Source organism: Alnus glutinosa, chromosome 8, assembly GCF_958979055.1.
Source record: "Alnus glutinosa chromosome 8, dhAlnGlut1.1, whole genome shotgun sequence".
NCBI lineage: Eukaryota > Viridiplantae > Streptophyta > Magnoliopsida > Fagales > Betulaceae > Alnus > Alnus glutinosa.
The window spans coordinates 3,930,431-3,947,528 of NC_084893.1; the positions used below are offsets into that span (position 1 = coordinate 3,930,431).

General features: G+C 36.3%; 2 protein-coding genes across 2 annotated transcripts; one reads left to right on the forward strand and one right to left on the reverse strand.

Annotated features, from left to right (window-relative positions):
- Positions 1–108: 108 nt before the first annotated feature.
- LOC133874908 (LOB domain-containing protein 27-like) lies at positions 109–1,473 on the forward strand. The gene is made up of 2 exons (XM_062312816.1): positions 109–1,013; positions 1,232–1,473. The coding sequence occupies exons 1-2, from the start codon at positions 241–243 to the stop codon at positions 1,332–1,334; spliced, it is 876 nt and encodes a 291-aa protein (XP_062168800.1). The 5' UTR covers positions 109–240; the 3' UTR covers positions 1,335–1,473.
- A 976-nt stretch (positions 1,474–2,449) lies between these two features.
- LOC133874907 (zinc finger protein BRUTUS-like At1g74770) lies at positions 2,450–12,656 on the reverse strand. Its single transcript, XM_062312815.1, has 12 exons — positions 12,227–12,656; positions 11,062–11,283; positions 9,106–9,300; positions 8,677–9,029; positions 8,304–8,535; positions 6,385–8,084; positions 5,919–6,128; positions 5,684–5,821; positions 3,920–4,154; positions 3,773–3,832; positions 2,734–2,805; positions 2,450–2,641 (listed from the first exon to the last, which is right to left on the reverse strand). Exons 1-12 carry the CDS (start codon positions 12,485–12,487, stop codon positions 2,540–2,542), a joined length of 3,780 nt encoding a protein of 1,259 aa, XP_062168799.1. The 5' UTR covers positions 12,488–12,656; the 3' UTR covers positions 2,450–2,539.
- Between the last annotated feature and the right edge of the window lie 4,442 nt (positions 12,657–17,098).

The window sequence follows — 17,098 nt, forward strand, 5'->3', positions numbered from 1 at the left end:
CTCTTCCCTTTTACTCAGTCTCTTCCTCGACCCAGCAAAATCCGCTTCATATCAGACCTGTTCAGATCATATTTCACTTCCAACATTGCCCTTTCTCTCTCTCTCTCTAAACCCATTTCTAGCTTTCACATTCTTCTTTTATCTTGATGACCATTTTCCCATTCAAATAATACTTCGCTTCTAGCTTGGCCGGTTTGTTACAGGATCGAGGCTTATCACATTGGGTGGTGGCCGGAAGCTATGACCCTCAAGGGCGGCACAAGCCAGGCCTGCGCTGCTTGCAAGTACCAAAGGCGAAGGTGCTCGGCCGAGTGCCCTCTTTCCCCATACTTCCCTCCCGAGCAGCCCAAGTTGTTTCAAAATGCTCACAAATTATTCGGCGTCAGCAACATCTTGAAGATACTAAAAAACCTGGAGCCTGGCCAGAAGAACGAGGCAATGAGGTCTATAATTTACCAGGCAAACATGCGTGACAAGTTTCCCATCTATGGGTGTTGCTGGATTATCTGTCAACTCAAGTACCAAATTATTCATGCGGAGGAGGAGCTCCAGGCTGTTCAGGCGCAGCTTGAGATGTACCGGCAACATCATCAGATTTCGTCTATGCCACCCGACGATGTCACTTCGCAGTTGGAATTAGGCATGGCGCCGCCCAGTAATGGCGGCCTTTCACTTTTCAATCACGCTACTACTCCACAGCATTACAATAATGCTGTGTCTCAAGCTTTGCCTGTGCCCCAACAGCAATGCTACTCTAATGGCAGCAAAGCTGTTTACAGCTCTCCCTCTTACATGGATGCCAAGGATATTAACGTGGCAAACTCTTTTTGGGTTCAGCAAACTTATGGCAATAACAATAATAATTCAATGGCAATTCAATCTCAGTTGGTCGTCTCCCAACCACAAGCTATCCAACAAGAAGTAGTTCAAGAATATGATGAGTTGCACCCATTTTTTGACAGCATCGATGACAGACAATCATACATTGATTCCAAAGAGGCTTATGAGTCAAGGTACATTGTCAAAATCTTGGTGTCAGTGTACGTACGATTTTCCGTTGAGATCCAAAAATCATTGTGGTCGGGAGTCGGACACATTTCAAAACCAAGCAAAATATAGGGCTACTAAAGATTTGTTCGTAGTGGTTAAGTTCTCATAAATTATGATGATACTGCAATTTTAGTTTAATTTTCATTTGATTCTCAAACTGATAACTTAATGTAACCTGCAGCTCTGAAGAATCATTGAAAGATACAACACAGTCCACTGAGCATGTTGCAGAGAATGAATTGAAGAATGCTGCTGCACGCTTCAGTCTTACCAGTGTCAACTGATCAAATGAGCCCAAGAGAAGTACCTACTTTCGATTCTTTTTTTTCTTTTTTTCTTTTTCTTTTTTTCTCCCCAAAATTGATTCATAGAGTAAAATCCAAAATTTTGAGCTTCATCCTTTCTCTCTTCTTTTTTTTTTGTCCTTCAGCAAATTTGAACATCTCATAGGCAACCTTATAGTCAATTATTTGCAATATTCAAAGTTTCTAAATAAATTTGTATTTTGTTGCATGTGAATGTTTATCGCACTTAGCAGATTAATGGATCAAGATCCTCTCCATTTTTCAATAGGATCAGGAAGTGAAATGGAAATGAACCATTTCACGGTCTAGATTAAATTTCACAAATTTAATGGTATAGTTTAATTCCCAGTAGGAAGTGCATTTCTATTTTTTCCAATTATGATGTCAGATGCAGCTTAGCTTCATATTAATTGAAGGAACAAATGACATTTATGATGTAGGAAGTTGAGCTATGTTGCCAAGGATACCTGTGATCAATCACAAAAAGAGGCCCAAAAGCTACCCGTAGTTGTGGACTACTTACATATGCATTTACTGCATCTACCACCTAATGACTCCTAAAGCTTTGCCTGATTGGGTTTTTAGGGTTGCATGATTATCATCATAAAAGTACAGAGCTGATGCATGGGGAGACTGAGAAATCCTCAATCCCCACAGGTTTAAAACCCCAACCTACCTGAATGAAACCAACTAGTAATTTCTGTCCACTCTAGAGTTTCAAAAGAAACTTAAGAACAGATCGAGTGTCAAAGCTGAGAACTTATTCTGCTTTTGTCATTGAATATACACACTATTAATACCCAACAAATGACCTCTGCAGATTACATAGTTGATAATAAGTGTTAAAAAGAAGAAAGAAAATTTTAGTGCCTATTTAATGAGGGATATATCTCAACATTTGTTCTTGCATATTATGACATTAAGCAGGTGATGAATCCTAGAACACCAAAAAATTACAAGTATATCTAGGAAAAAGCACATTCTGTTTTCCAATTGGCCTTTCTTGTTGTAAACTACAGGATGAATCTCATAAGTTACAAACAAAAAGTCAACTTTGAGCTCAGAAAAAAAAAAAGAAGAGAGAGAGAGAGAAGGAAAGGGGTAAAATATCATGGATGAATAATGAAATTTTGAATGTTTATTACAATGTACTTCCACTCAATCCCACTCACTATGAAACAGAATCATAGAAGCCTAGTATTGTATGAACCACAATAAGAGCATTTGTGGTAAAGCCAATGGAAGGGTGTAGGTCCTTTCTTCTCACAATCATTGCATAGTATGACCTGCAATTCCTTTCACAGTCAATCAAAACATATACTGGAGCCATTATAAAATATAGAAGTTAAGTATGAGAACTAAAAGAGCAATAATGAACCTGAATTTTTCCAGCATACTCATCTGGAATTTTATGTTCAGCCAACAATGCATCTAACATTCTAAAATATACCTGCAAGACATTTACAATTTAGGAACTTCAATACAACAGCTATTGGAGACAGTTAAACTCATTAAGATATCTGAATCAAATAAATGGGTCGCCTGACTCTTCTACAGCTAGAAAGTGCTCTTCAAACATACAACATAATCATGAAATTTAAGTGAAAATTTTGAAGTAAATAAAGGTGTGAGATGCATGAGGCTTTCTGTACACTAACTATTCTATTTCCCAGCCCATAGCATGTATGCCTACAGAAATGTACATGAGAGTTGGCCCTTCAGTTGCACGAAAAAGGTCAATTTCAAGTAAAATGGAGAGGATCTATTTCATAGTTCAGATTAGATTTTGTTGTCTAAAAGTGTACATGATGCTATGTCATTTAAAAAATTTAAATGACGTGACAGCATATTCACCATGTGAAAATATATACACTAGTAGATCTGTAAAATCTAATTTGGCCTATGAAATGGATCCTCTCAATTTCATTTGATATTGAGAGGGTCTCATGTATGAAACTCCAACATTTGAGACATTTTCATATATCAAGTAGGCATCAGCAGGTTGTATAGATTGAGCTAAATTCGACCCAAAAGATATTCGCTTTTGGTTAATCTACTTCTTATGGCTTGATTTCATCCAGACAACCATAGACAACAAACAATTCACAGAGAAAGGTTACAATAAAAATTTTTGATTCTTGGACTAGAATGGCTCTAGCTCAAAACATACTTATTCAAAATTAAGATATTTATAAACTTGTTTAAAGTGAATTCCAAGTTCTGGAAATTAGCAGGCCAGTCTTTTCTTTTAAAAAGATTTCTTATTCAGGTCAAGAATTTATCATGGTCAAAATGAAGATGTTTATAAACAGTTTAATATTAAATGTAAATTTTTCCAGAAATGATGAGTTTGCAGCAATATATTGTTAGCATGAAAGTAGCTGAACTGATAAGAAAGGAAATATCTGGTAACTGACCTGCATGTCTCCAAGTGACTTGCTACAGATTGGGCACGTATAGTGACTACAGGTATAGTCCTAGCAACAGAAACAGAGCACCAGTAAAGCAGCATGAATATTTCCGAAATGAAGAAATTTTTTTGAAGAAATCTAAGAGCTAATTACCTGAAAACATGTTGAGTGCATTAAATGACCACATGGAAGGGCCTTAACTGGAGAGCTGGATGTGAAGATGTATTCATGGCATATAGGGCAGTTATCCTCAAAACATTTCTCCCTGCATATGTGAGCTGAAAGAGAACGTGACATACAAGCATTGCAATTCATGCAGTGGAAGAAGTCAATGCCCAATCCCTTCCCAAGTCGGCACAGGTTACAGTAAGGGCAGTGATAGATTTCTCTGTTAAACAACTTTTAAATTAGATGAGAAGTTTAGATAGCTAAAATCAACATAGCCAGATAGGTCATGCAAGGTAACATTAAACTTTTCCTAAATCACTGTCATTCATTTAAAACAACACACAGAGAGACTGTTGAATTGAACCAAAAAAAATAAAAATCGAACACATTAAACTATACTGACAAGCATAAAAACCAAAAGCTAGAAATTATACACTACATTCTTATAGGATCATTGTGCTGGTTAAAGCATTGAACTATGACATCCTAAATACAAAAAGGTAACAAGGTTGTCCTACTGTTTGCTTTCAACTATTAGTAATGAGTAGGGTTAAAATCCAGTACATATCCCATTTTTAGCTACTAGCTGCAAACTGTTAGGCACACGGAGTCTCAATTGAATTTGTTGATTTCTCATTCATATAATTATACTACTTTATTTAGCATGCCGCGTTATGATTAATCATGAACGAGGGATCAACATAAGACCTGTTGCAAAATATTAGTTTATGACACGTGTAATTTTAAATATTCAAGCTAAGAATTGAGATAAACTCCAAGTTATAACTACTCATGTCGTTTCCTATATCTCAGATGTTGCAATCCTTAACACATTGATATGATACAACCATGTTAGTGCTCTTAGAAATGATAATCCTTGAGGCATCTCAACTTTAATATTAAATTGTTACTAGATATTCATCTTGAAAAACAGGCAATTTTGAATTTTTGAGATATTCGTAACTGGCAACATTTGAAAGATTTAATGCATATAATCTTCTAGGGAACTAAAAGCCGGACCAATTATTAAGTGACGATAGAGTTCATTGGTCCCTACTTAAAAAATCTGAGTGAGATTCATTTGGCTGCAACCTAGCATCACTGAATCAGTTTGTGTATCTCTCGTTTGGCCAATAATGTAAGAACTGTTTTGTCAAATAAATGGTCAATAGTGGAGAGATAAGGAGCTGTCTCATTATCTCATATATATAAACTGGTTAGACTTCACCATACAAAATTAAAGGTTTGATGTCCGCAAATAATCCTCTGGTTAAGTCATGTCCGCTGCCAGGAATGTTTTTTTCAACAATGAGGTCCCTGTATGGTATCACATGGTGTTCATTCCTTTTTAAAATTAAAAAGTAGAAAAGGAAAGAAAAAAGAAAAGATGTTTGGTAACAGCAAAAGAAAAACCAATAATCCGCTTACCAAATACCTTTTCAATTTTAAAATGAAGCGTATTTTTTTTTTTTTTTGATAAGTAATATAAAGTGTGATTTTAACTGACAATAAGTCCTAATGGTGCTTTAGGTTAATCATTGCAACCCCTCTCAAGCTTCTTTCCAGAAATCAATAGTTTTCTTACAAGACATATTAAGCAAAGAAATATTAACTGAATGTGTTTTAAGGCAATTTTTTTGGGTCTGTTTTTCTAGTTTCTGTTAATACTATAAAGGTGAAGCAACACAAAAATTAGTATTTGATTGCATAAAATTGGGATACTGAAGCAGGTCGATCATACTACATCACCTTTCATCATCAAATAACTTGCAGATCTTGCAAAAATATCTTGCCAAGGAAAAATTATCACAGGAAACAGTGGAGCATTTCGGCCCAATCGGCTGAATTTTCAAGCACTTCATGCACATCATCTTTGTAATAGATTTCCTGTAAACATATAAGAAGCAGTGGCAAATGTGATGAAGAGAAATGAAAGCCTCAAAAAATTACAGGGTGAAAGCAGAAAATGCTCACACTGACATACCTATCTATAGAATGGTCAGCCACCTCATCATGGCAATGTCTGCATGTATAGAGCTGGTTGCAACAGGCAGCGAAAAGCTTACAGTTCCTCTTGTAGTGTTTGCAACCAAAGGTTAGTTTGAGAGGGTCCTGATAAGATGGAAGGTGACCAGGAATATCTTCCCCATTACTTGAGACTGAATGGGATATCTGTTGTCCAACAATCCAACGGCTGATACATGATGGACACCACTGTCAAATACCATAAGCATGTAGTGCACATATAGGCCATGAATTTGAATATTTTGATTTTGCTAATGGAATACCCTATGTGCCATGAACTCTTATGTGCCTGCCTATTATACTTCCAATAAACTATCTTGCCAGTATCCTCAATGATGGCCTTACTCTCTACTCCTACGGGGAAGAAGAAAAGATTTAAAAAGGTTAAAAAAAGAAAAAAAGAAAAAGACGTGAATAATACCTACCTCATTAGCAGATTCTGGATTATATATGATTTTTTCTGCAGATCCAAGGAAGAATCACGGGATACTCTTCTTATTGCGGCCTCTAGATCTTCTTGACTCATTGTAAAAAGGTGTTTGCAGTGCCAAGAATTCTTAGGTCCTTGAAATAATTGACCCAATTTATCCGTATGATCTGTGACACCTGCTACTTCATTGCATGTCTTCTTGTCACTGTCAGTAAAAAGTTTAGTACATTCTGAACAGTCGTGGTTATTTTGATCTATATTGAGGACCTTTTCTTTATCATCCACATTGCAGTTTCTAAATGGCTCAATATTTTCATCAACACAATCTCTTTGAGGAAAATCACTGCTTTTTTCAAGCGTTCCTCTTTTTTGTTTGTCAAGAACTTCTTTAGACAGATATGTTGAAATAATCTCTAGTGGATCTGCAGTGCATGAAGGGGAGATACTTGATTCCTCTGCCACCTTTGCTATATTATATCCTTCCGACCATTCTCCTAACCAATCATCAAACATTGTATATTTTGTAGCCATGCGCCATAAGGACATCATAGCATGCTGTTCTTCAGCTGTTAAAGATGCCATCAGCCAGGGTATCACATCTTGCAATACTTCCGCACTTAATCTTCCAAGAATGCGTCCTATGATCTTTTCTTGCTCATCAATGGAGAGGTTTTCTCTAAATAAGATCCAAAGTTCAACTTCTTCGCGGTGAATATGGTTTGAGAGTAATTTATGCATTGATTTGCACATGTTATGCAGCCTCCTACACAGCTGATGATGCTTCACCATTCTCTGATCCTGTGTATTTGAATCAACACTAGAAACTGAAACTTGCAATTCGTACATCTTGTCTAAAATAAGTGAAATTCTACTGAAGTGTTCAACTTCCAGTTTGTGATCAATGGTGTAGGAGTGGCTAATGTTTGGGACTTTCCCCTTTGCCTCCAAAGCTGGAAAAGCAACCTCATCCTCTGCATCACTATGGATCTGAAATAGAAAACGTATGAGATGGAATCGCCGACGGAAATCCATGAGGAGGCCTACATTGTCAGCCAACTGAGCTGAGCCAAAGACAAGGTACTCCAAATCTTTCTTGAGAGCTTTGTGGAAGAAAAAGATGAGGTCCACTGGTTTTGGTTCATTGATAATGGAACTAGAACAACTCTTATCACCAGGAAACTTAGGAAAAGGATGCACCATCTTTATTGTTCTGGGGGAAAATATGTGCAAATTGATTGCACTGGAGTACAAGGTCTCATACTTCTTAGCAGTGTGGGGGCTAGAAGATGAAGAAAAACAGTTCTTGCCCTCAGTTGGCCTAGGGTTAGATCCTTCAGGAAGTTGCATATCTGAGTGTAAGGAAGAAGATCCAGAAGCGTCCTTGATTTGGTCAGATAGAAAAGAGCATCTGCTCTTGAAAATGTTCTGCAAATCCTCTCTGAATTTTTCAACAGAGGTCTTTCCTGAATAACCAAGTTGAAACCACTTCTGTAAGAGGGATGCAAAAGATTTATTTACAAAAGAATCTCCCTGCTTTATGCTGCGAAGAATGGACCTGGATTCATTCTCAGATAAATGAACTGAAAACCAAGTAATCGCAGACTTTAGCAACCCAAGTGGCATTGTATTAAGGCTCATGTACAGAAGTCGCTGTTGCATTTCATGGCAGCATTTCTTGCTAATAATTGGAAGGACCTGTTAAAAACTGGAAAAAGGGTCAAATGACGCAATATGGAAAACATTTTGTAAATAACTTATCTATGACAGGTTTTAAGAGGGGACTTCTGGAAGTCATCGCACAATACCCATTGCAAATGGAACATAGTTATCACTAAATGCCCAAAATGACTAGTAATGGTTGAATTACCCGCCTTCACATGATATATAATGATGACAAAACTATGAGCAGTTTACCTCCAATTCTTGAAAGGCAAACTGTTTTCTAACTCCCAACACAAAAGACTCAAGTTCCGTTGAAAGCTTCTCCAGAAACTTGCACAAAGTTATACCATTTTGAGCATTGTATTGTAGCAGCAGTTGTAGACCTTCAATTTGACTTCCCCAGGGGAATTCTTCATTGGAGGTAGACAGGCAGCCATTGCCAAGTTGATTTAACACTGGGTAAAAATATTTCTTCAAGGCATTGCTGTAAATTACAAATTTTCCACTGAGAATTATGACACATGAGCAAGAAAACAATTACATAAGGAATAAAGAAAGAGATATTCTAATCGGCAGCCTGATCAAGTATGTTGTGTCTGTTAGAAATAGCAATTGTATTAATTACCTGTAGAAGCTAAGGATATCAGCAAGGAATTTAAGCTGGATGGTTATTGAATGTAGATTTGAAAAACTGCTTGAGCTTCTTAATTGGTATAGCTCTTCCAGAATTTCTTGAAAATCTTTCATGATGGCACCATGCCAAAGATTAAGACAATCAATCGGATTGTTTCCGAGATCTTTTTGGATACAACATGCTTTTATCCAATTCCAATTTTCACAAAATGAACTTCTAGATGAATGCAATTTGAGTATCCTTCTCATATCTGCAGATCCATCAGGACATTTTACACCTTTTCCAGTCCTAGTGTAGGTACCAGAGGAGAGTTGATTATTGTTTCCAAGCCAAGAAACCACCACCTTCACAAACATATTTGAATCAGTCACATTCAGAAAGTTGATCCATATTGTGGTGAGAATTTGGCTGAGTGTCTACCTCTTGCAATGATTTTTCTCTGGGTACAATTTCTTTTATACAATGAGTAACATCCACTTGTTCCTCTGGAGAAAGAAAGGAGATCATCCATGGAAAAAATTCTTCTATCAGCATTACTGGAACACTACATATGAACTGCCACACAAGTGAACCCTGTTCTTCGGAAGAGAATTTCTGCATCAGCAATGGAAAAACCTGTACCATGCACATTAACAACAAAGTCATTTTGTATATTGCAATGTTAAGTACAGAGGATACAACTATGAATCTGTATGAAACAACAAGGTTCGGTATTACTCAAAATAAATGCTTGAAAAGTGCAATCTCAAATATTGGTTATGGATCCGATATAAAACTCATGCATTGTAAGAACATCAGCAACAAAAGTAACTTGTAAATTTAGGATTTCTGCCTCAACAATGATCTGGGGGAACTTGATGGCACTGGCTGCTGATTAGATCAGTACACAAAGAGGTTTAACAGCACCAATTGGCATGATACACTAAACATCCTTCTTACGACCCATATATTACTTGATTGAGTTGATTCTAATGCTGCATGCAAACTTTTATGCCACTTTACCCCGAGGGTCAGCACAAGTGGCTGGAGGAGACCCTCCCCTCTCCCTTGCGACCACTAACTTATCCCCCCCCCCCCCCCCCACCCCCCCCCCCCCCAAAAAAAAAAAAAAGAGCGAACAGTAGACAATTTAGAACTATTAACAAGATCACTTTAAACTACTAAATCATGTCCTTTTCAACATGACAAATCTAGATAGACCCCAAAAAATAGTAAACAGTGAATATCTCGATCCAAACACCACAATTATGAATACCAAAATCCAAGAAAGCATAAAGTAATCAACACAAATATTTCGGTAACGAAATAAATTTTTTCTAAGAACTCTTCAAAAGAAAAACCACTATGTTGCTAACCAACCCCAAAGGAATTCCACTAGAAGATTAAAGTGCTACAACTAGTTTACTTATAAAACCTTTGTAACCTAGACATGGGCTTGAAGCCCAAGCAAACCACCCATTTGCCTCCTACCGCAGTGACTCCAGAACTCTGGCTTTCTTCTATGGAATCTCCTCCAAGAACGAACTCGCTCGCTACAACTCAAAACTCCGGGTACTGAAGTCGCCTGAAGGTTTAATTTTTGTGGTTTAATGGTAACAAAGGAGAGGATTAATCTTTGATTTGGCTCTAAGTGTTTAGGTTTCTCTCCAAAGTGTATGTGATGGCCACACCCTCTCTCATTGAAAATCGTGCCTCAATAGGCTTACATATGTAGGGAAAAACCTAGATTTCAAAACATAAGTCGGCTAAATAAAAAACGGTCTGCCACTCCTTCGATCGATTGAACTATAAGATTTTAGGATCGCCTATGTTCGATAAAATCTTATAGTTCAATCGATCGAGTGTCGATCGAATCTCGGGTTTCAGTATGTCACTTGATGCACATCTTCGATCGATCTAGCATCGATAGTGAGATCGATTGAACTCTCGTGATTTTGTATGAGAACTTGTCACACCGGTTCGATCAATCGGGAGTTGATCATACATCAATCGAAGTCTTGAAATCTTCAATTTCAGCCTTCTCTTGAACTAACATTTAACAAGACTCAACCCTAATTTACCCATTACAAAATATAGCCCGAATATCATGTTTTGACACATGAATTTGCCAGCACGTAAAACTTAACACAAGTTTAAACAAATTGTGATATACAAATGGTCAACCATGCGACAATAACTGGAAAGCTTGTACTAACTTATGATTATAAAAGCATGTCCTTTTCCATAAGCCAAGCCAGGAAACAAAACAGATTGGAACCAAGTGAGGCACAATAGATTTCACAAGCCAAAGAGTGTATAAAAAATAACCCTAACTCAGAGATAATACACAAAACAACTAAGTAATCTTGTGGAGCAGCATTATCAATGATAAAGTACCTGCTCTTCTTCTTTCAGCATATGCTGGCAAATTGAGGTCTGAATGGTGCTGATGGAACAAATGAGTTCTTGAAAAGCCTTGGAAATATATTTTTTTTTTTCCTCCAATAGAACTTCTAAACAATGAAAAATGGAATCGAAGAGGTCATCAATGCTTTCATGTTCCAGTGAATATGTGCATGCCACATTTTTAACATGTACGTCAAGTGCAAGAAAGATAACCTGTAAAAAATAAAATAAAATTAAGTTCGAATCAAGCAACCATAGACATGAAAAAAAAAAAAAAAAGAAATATTAAAAGTTGTAATGCATATTATAAAAAGATTTTTCATTCCATAAAAAGATCAAAACATCCATTCTCGAACTGAGATTTTTGTTTTCTCATTTTCTTCATTTTCTTGATAGGTCTCCAATTTGTATTTTCTAAAGCTTATAGTGATGGTGTGGCTTGAATTGGTTGGGTTGGTGCATAGAACACCATATGCCACACCCACTCGGCCACTCTATATCATACCCTATGTATGCCGAATTGCTCTAGCTGACAGTGGGTGGTAAATATATTCGAATTCAGCTCTTTGATTTTCTCTCGAGCTGGTGTGTGTCATGTGAAGTGATTAAGAGAAAGAAACTATCCTGTTCTTGGAAATTGAGAGAGATTGAGCTTTGATTGTATTTGGGGTTTGCATTTTGTGAGACTTTTGTATCACTATAATATTTTACAATACACAATTTCACCTCTTTCAAATCACTAAATTCTAGGCTTATGAACTCATAACAAAGACGAACAATTATATAGCTCCGGGAAAAATCTAAAATCTCCTTTCAACTGCGCCACAGCTAAATATGAGTGAATTTTAATTAAACCCAAAACCAGTGATTTAGACATGAGAAATTAACAATTTTCATTTTTCCATCAATTTCTTTTTCATTCCCTTTTTTCTCCCCACAATCCACAGCAAAAAGGCAATCAACCCCAAAATTATGAGCATTTAATGCACAGAGTTTGCAAAACCAGTGTCTGCCACGTGTGTTTTGCCCACAAAAGGATATCCCTATTCTTTTCCTACTTTCCAAAGTTTAGAACTTTCTTTATTTTTCCTTCATTTTCTCACCAACCAAAAAGAGTGTAACAAACCTAGAAAAAACCAAAACATGGAAGAACTACCTCATCTTCCGTAGCGCTGTGGTACTTATACACAAGCTTCAGAAACTCGAACCTCCGCAGGATCTCGAGTACCAGCTCGCGGCCGTGGGACTCGCTCTCCGCCTCCTCAGAAGCCTCCGCCGCAGCGCGACGGAGATAGGCGAGCTCCGAGCGCAGAGCCTTGTGGAAGCAAACGAACAAGAGAATGGGCGCGTCGGAGAGCGAAACACCAGCCAGAGGCTCCACCACTGGGAAAACGTCATCGTCATCGTCGGCTTCCATCCGCCAGTAGAGGATTGCCACCACCACCACCCACCATGAACGCCGAGAGAGGAGCGAGGAGGGTTTCGCATTGGGAATTTAAGCCCCAACTCCAATCTCTCTCTCTCCCTCTCTCCCTCTCTGAAGTTTGGTCTCGATCTCTTTGGAAGTTGAGAGCTTGTTTTTTTTCTTTTCTTTTTTTAATTGTATTGATTAGTTTATTTTTGCGTGATTAAAAATTTTGGGTTTTTGTGTGTTTCGGTTTTGCCGGATGGCGACAGTGATGTTGTACCTAACGGTTTAGGGAAAGAGGGTACGTTATTTTTGGCGGTTGAGAATGATGGGGCAAGCGCCCTAATGGAGCGTGGAGGGACGCTTTCACCGTATATTGAATTCAAATAAGAAATCTAACGGTCGAAACCAAATCTTACACCAGTCTTTGTTAAAAATAAATAAAAGATAATTCAATAATTAATTGGTATGTTACATTGGTATTGTGAAATAAAAATACAATTTTAAACATTAATCATTCAATCGTGACATATCAAGAATTTATGTGCTATTTCTTGAAGAATTTGGAGTTATTATGACCGATAAATATTAAGACGATCTGCGAATTTAATACGAAATTAATGAATTAGGGTTGAAAGATCTAACCAATCTAAATAAATGGGTCGAATTATCACCTATATAGTTTTACACACATACATTGATACAACCCAAACCTGACATACGACAATAGAGATGGTAATTTTTAAAACATCTCGTGAACCTGACACGAACCAAACACGAAATTAACGAGTTATGGTTTGGATGTCTGACTTATTTAATTAAATAAATCGGGTTAAAATTGACCTATATAATCATTATATCCATGACTCGACATGATTTAAACTAAACACGTGAATACAAATTGTCGCCCTAATTAGGATTACTTGGTTCCTAGTAAGGGGGGTGTAATGTACGCGACAACGAGAGTGCGTGGGTTGGGAAGTCTCCTCTCTCAATTGTTTAAAATTTCCCGAGCTAGAACCAATTAATTAATCCGATTATCTTAACAAGTCGTCTACGTTTGAATAACGATTAACGAATATACTAAACGATATTGGGTTCGGTAAGTACTACAAAGAGTAAAGAGGGCCTAGTCCATGCCGTTGGTACGTTGTCCTCACGTGGGCTTGGCCGGCTCAAAGTGTCCACACTCCTGCGCGTGTCCACCTTGGACCCAGCACGTGCCTTCCTCGTTCTGCCACGTCAGACTCCCTGCCCTGTCAGCATGAACCTTTTCTTTCAACTAGGTGTGACTCAGCTTTTGTTTGTTAGAATCAACTGCCATACAAAATGTACCAAACAAGTGCGGCCTTAACCAAGCCCACAGGTTAAGGTTTGGGTTTAGGGCTTTGGATGAAGATTTGCTTTTATATGGGCCCAATATTTTTAGAAAGGTTTGGCATCGTAGGCATCAACTCGGCTCAAGCCCAACACGTGTACCCCTAACCCAAGTGAAGTGCAAATCAATTCTGAGCTCTGTTTCAAAAAAACAAAAAATTTCTGAGCTCGGCTTGCCTTCAATAAAAGAAGAGAAATATTAGGAGTATTAAATCTTTCATTGATATTTGCATCATTTCTTTTTATTAATTATTATGATCTATTTAATTAATAAGTCTAACATCATTTTGGTATTTATCTCTTTGTCAAAAATTTGGTACCTTTAGCATTTCTCATAAAAGAATTACTAGAGATTTTCCTGTAAAAAATAAAATAAAATAAAAAAATCACAAAAAAAATGAATGTTTTGGATTGTGTTTTTTAAAAATTGTAATTTGAAAACGCGAAAAATCTGCTTTTTCAAATCGAATGTAAGGAAGTGTTTTTTTGAAAACGCATAATTTTAAAGTCTAAACTGATATTTTAAAGATAAAATTGTGATTTTGCCAAAGACAATTACAATTTTAAAAATTACATTTTCAAATTACACATTTTTAAATTGTTATTTTCAAATTACAATTTTTGAAATCCCAATTCCCAATTCTACAACTAAAAGCCAAAAACTGCCTATTTGCATGCGTTAATGGTTGGGTGAGTATTGAGATGTGTTGGATTTTGAAACACTGACAGTCCAATGTCAACGGGTTTGATCAATACGGATTATAATTCTCAACAATTATTTATCCGAATTTAAAAGAATTCGGGTCGGTGATTGTAAGAGACTAGTTATAGGACCTACTTGACTAAATAAAAATTGAGCTGCTTAAACATTTATCCGGACAAGTAGGTCCCATAAGTAATCTCTCATAATCACCTGTCCACAGGGACGAAGCCAAAAGTTCTTATAGGCAGGGGCCAAGGGTCAAAAAAATTTGTTGGTAGGGGCCGGTAGGCTAATTTTCTTAATTTTTTTTTTACCTAATTTTTTTTTTCTTTTTTTGAATTGAGGGGGGGGGGGCGCTATAGCCCCTACCGGCCTCTCCTTAGTTCCCTCCCTGTCTGCCCGAATTCTGTTAAATTCAAACAAATAATTATATAGAATTCTTATCTGATCAATACTTCGTAGTACTGCTAGTCAGATAGAAAATCATGCACGTTGTAAAGTGAGTGAGTAATGTTAAAAATACATTCTCGTCCCAACTATTATACAACTCTAAGGCCCCATACAATGGCCCATTGTTTAGGGCCTTGGAATTGTACAATGTTGGGGTGAGATTGCTGTGAATGAGGGCCCAAAGTGAGTTGGATCGGTTCAAGTTTAAAGTAGATCCAAATGCGTAAGTCAGCATTAATTACAAGTCGAATCTCACCTACTCCAACAGTTGCACGCTTGATGCTTAATTATATTAAGAGAAATGATTCATACACTCATTTCTCACAACAGCTCCACAACAAGCTGACGTGGCTGGTAATATTTTATTATTTTTTTACAAAAAGAAATAAAAACAAAACAAAAAAATAATAAAATATTATCAGCCATGTCAGCTTGTTGTGAAGCTGTTGTAAGAAATGAGTGTAGAGATCATTTCTCTTATATTAAATAAACAGTATTTCGATCTATTGATGTATGACAAACTCAATCTCACCCATTGATCTCAACTATTCACTCGCATGATCCTGCCACGTGGAGATGCCACTTCGACCGTTCGAGCTTATGCTTCGATAGATTGAAATCACTCAAATCGAATTATAGCCATCCGATCTAACTTAGCCGATGAATGGAACTCACTCAGACTTGTTTTAATTAGTCAAAGATTCCCCTTCAGAGCTGTGATTACATTTCTATCGAGATTAGATTTTCTTTTTGATCTTTTATGTTTTGAGTTATGTAATTTTCTGTATTTTGTATCTATGGTTTTTTTTTTTTTTTTTTTTTTTTTGTATTTATTTGTACTTATATATTAAAAAAAAAAATTAAAAAGAAAAAGACAGAAAATAAGGGTATATAGGAATGATGAGAAAACAAATGGGATGAGAATAGCACAATTAAAGCATTTGCATTGGTTTTTTTTTTTTTTTTTTTTTTTTTTTAATTTTTCTTAAATTTAGAAAATAAAACTATTTTTTATTTTCTTATCTAAATATACTTCACAATAACTTTCTTTATCTTTCTATATATCAATTAAATATTATTTATTTACAAATATAAGTTTTTACTTACCTTCACATTTTTTCACAAAATTTTAACACAATTTTCAATAAAAGGTAAAAAGATGAAAGATGCTCAAATAAGAAAGGAAAGAAAAATATTTTGTATTAAAAATTTAGGGATGTACAACCGGTTGCAGTTGTAATTATTTGTTCATAACCGCAACCGCAACTGGAGTCTCCGGTTATTTCTATTTTAATAACCACAATAACCACAACCACAACTGGTCACTGGTTGCGGTTTTTACCAACCACCGGTTATCCGATTATTTTAAACCGGCTATTAACCGAATAACTAATTTTTATATATTGTTAAATGTTTTTAACTTTTTAAATCCAGTATTTGAATTTGAGCTTGCATGAATCCTGCAGGAATAATACAAAACCAGAGAGAGAGGTTTGCATTTGTTTGACGCAGATGTATGGGTTTAATTTCCTCCAGATGTCCAGCCAGTTCCTCCAACTTTGCTTTTGTCTTTTCTTTTTGGTGTTTGTTTCTTATGCGAGGGGAATATTGATCACATGCACTCTCCCAACCACATATTTCTTCGTTTTTTTTTTTTTTTTTTTTTTTTAATACACGTCTTCGTGTTTGTTTTCTCATGGGCCGGGATTACATGAACTGTAAAACTAAGCAAGACACAGCCTTTGATATTAAAATATAAAAAAAAAACATGCATATAGAGTATTTGATATACAACTTCCTCGTCAAGGCATGGGTTTGGTTTATATATATATATATATATATATATATATATATATATATATATATATATTATTTTGTTTAATCATTTTAATGTTGCATGAACGAGGTGCATCGATCTCACATTCTCATGCTAGGGAAACATAATTTGATGTTATCTTTCTTGATACTCTACAGATATGAATGGCTTGGATGTAGTTTCATGGAAGAAGGTGGTCACCTTTCTGCATGCCTTTCATTTAGATTAAAAGCACATGCATAGTGCCCAGCTATTACACAGAGAAGTTTCATTT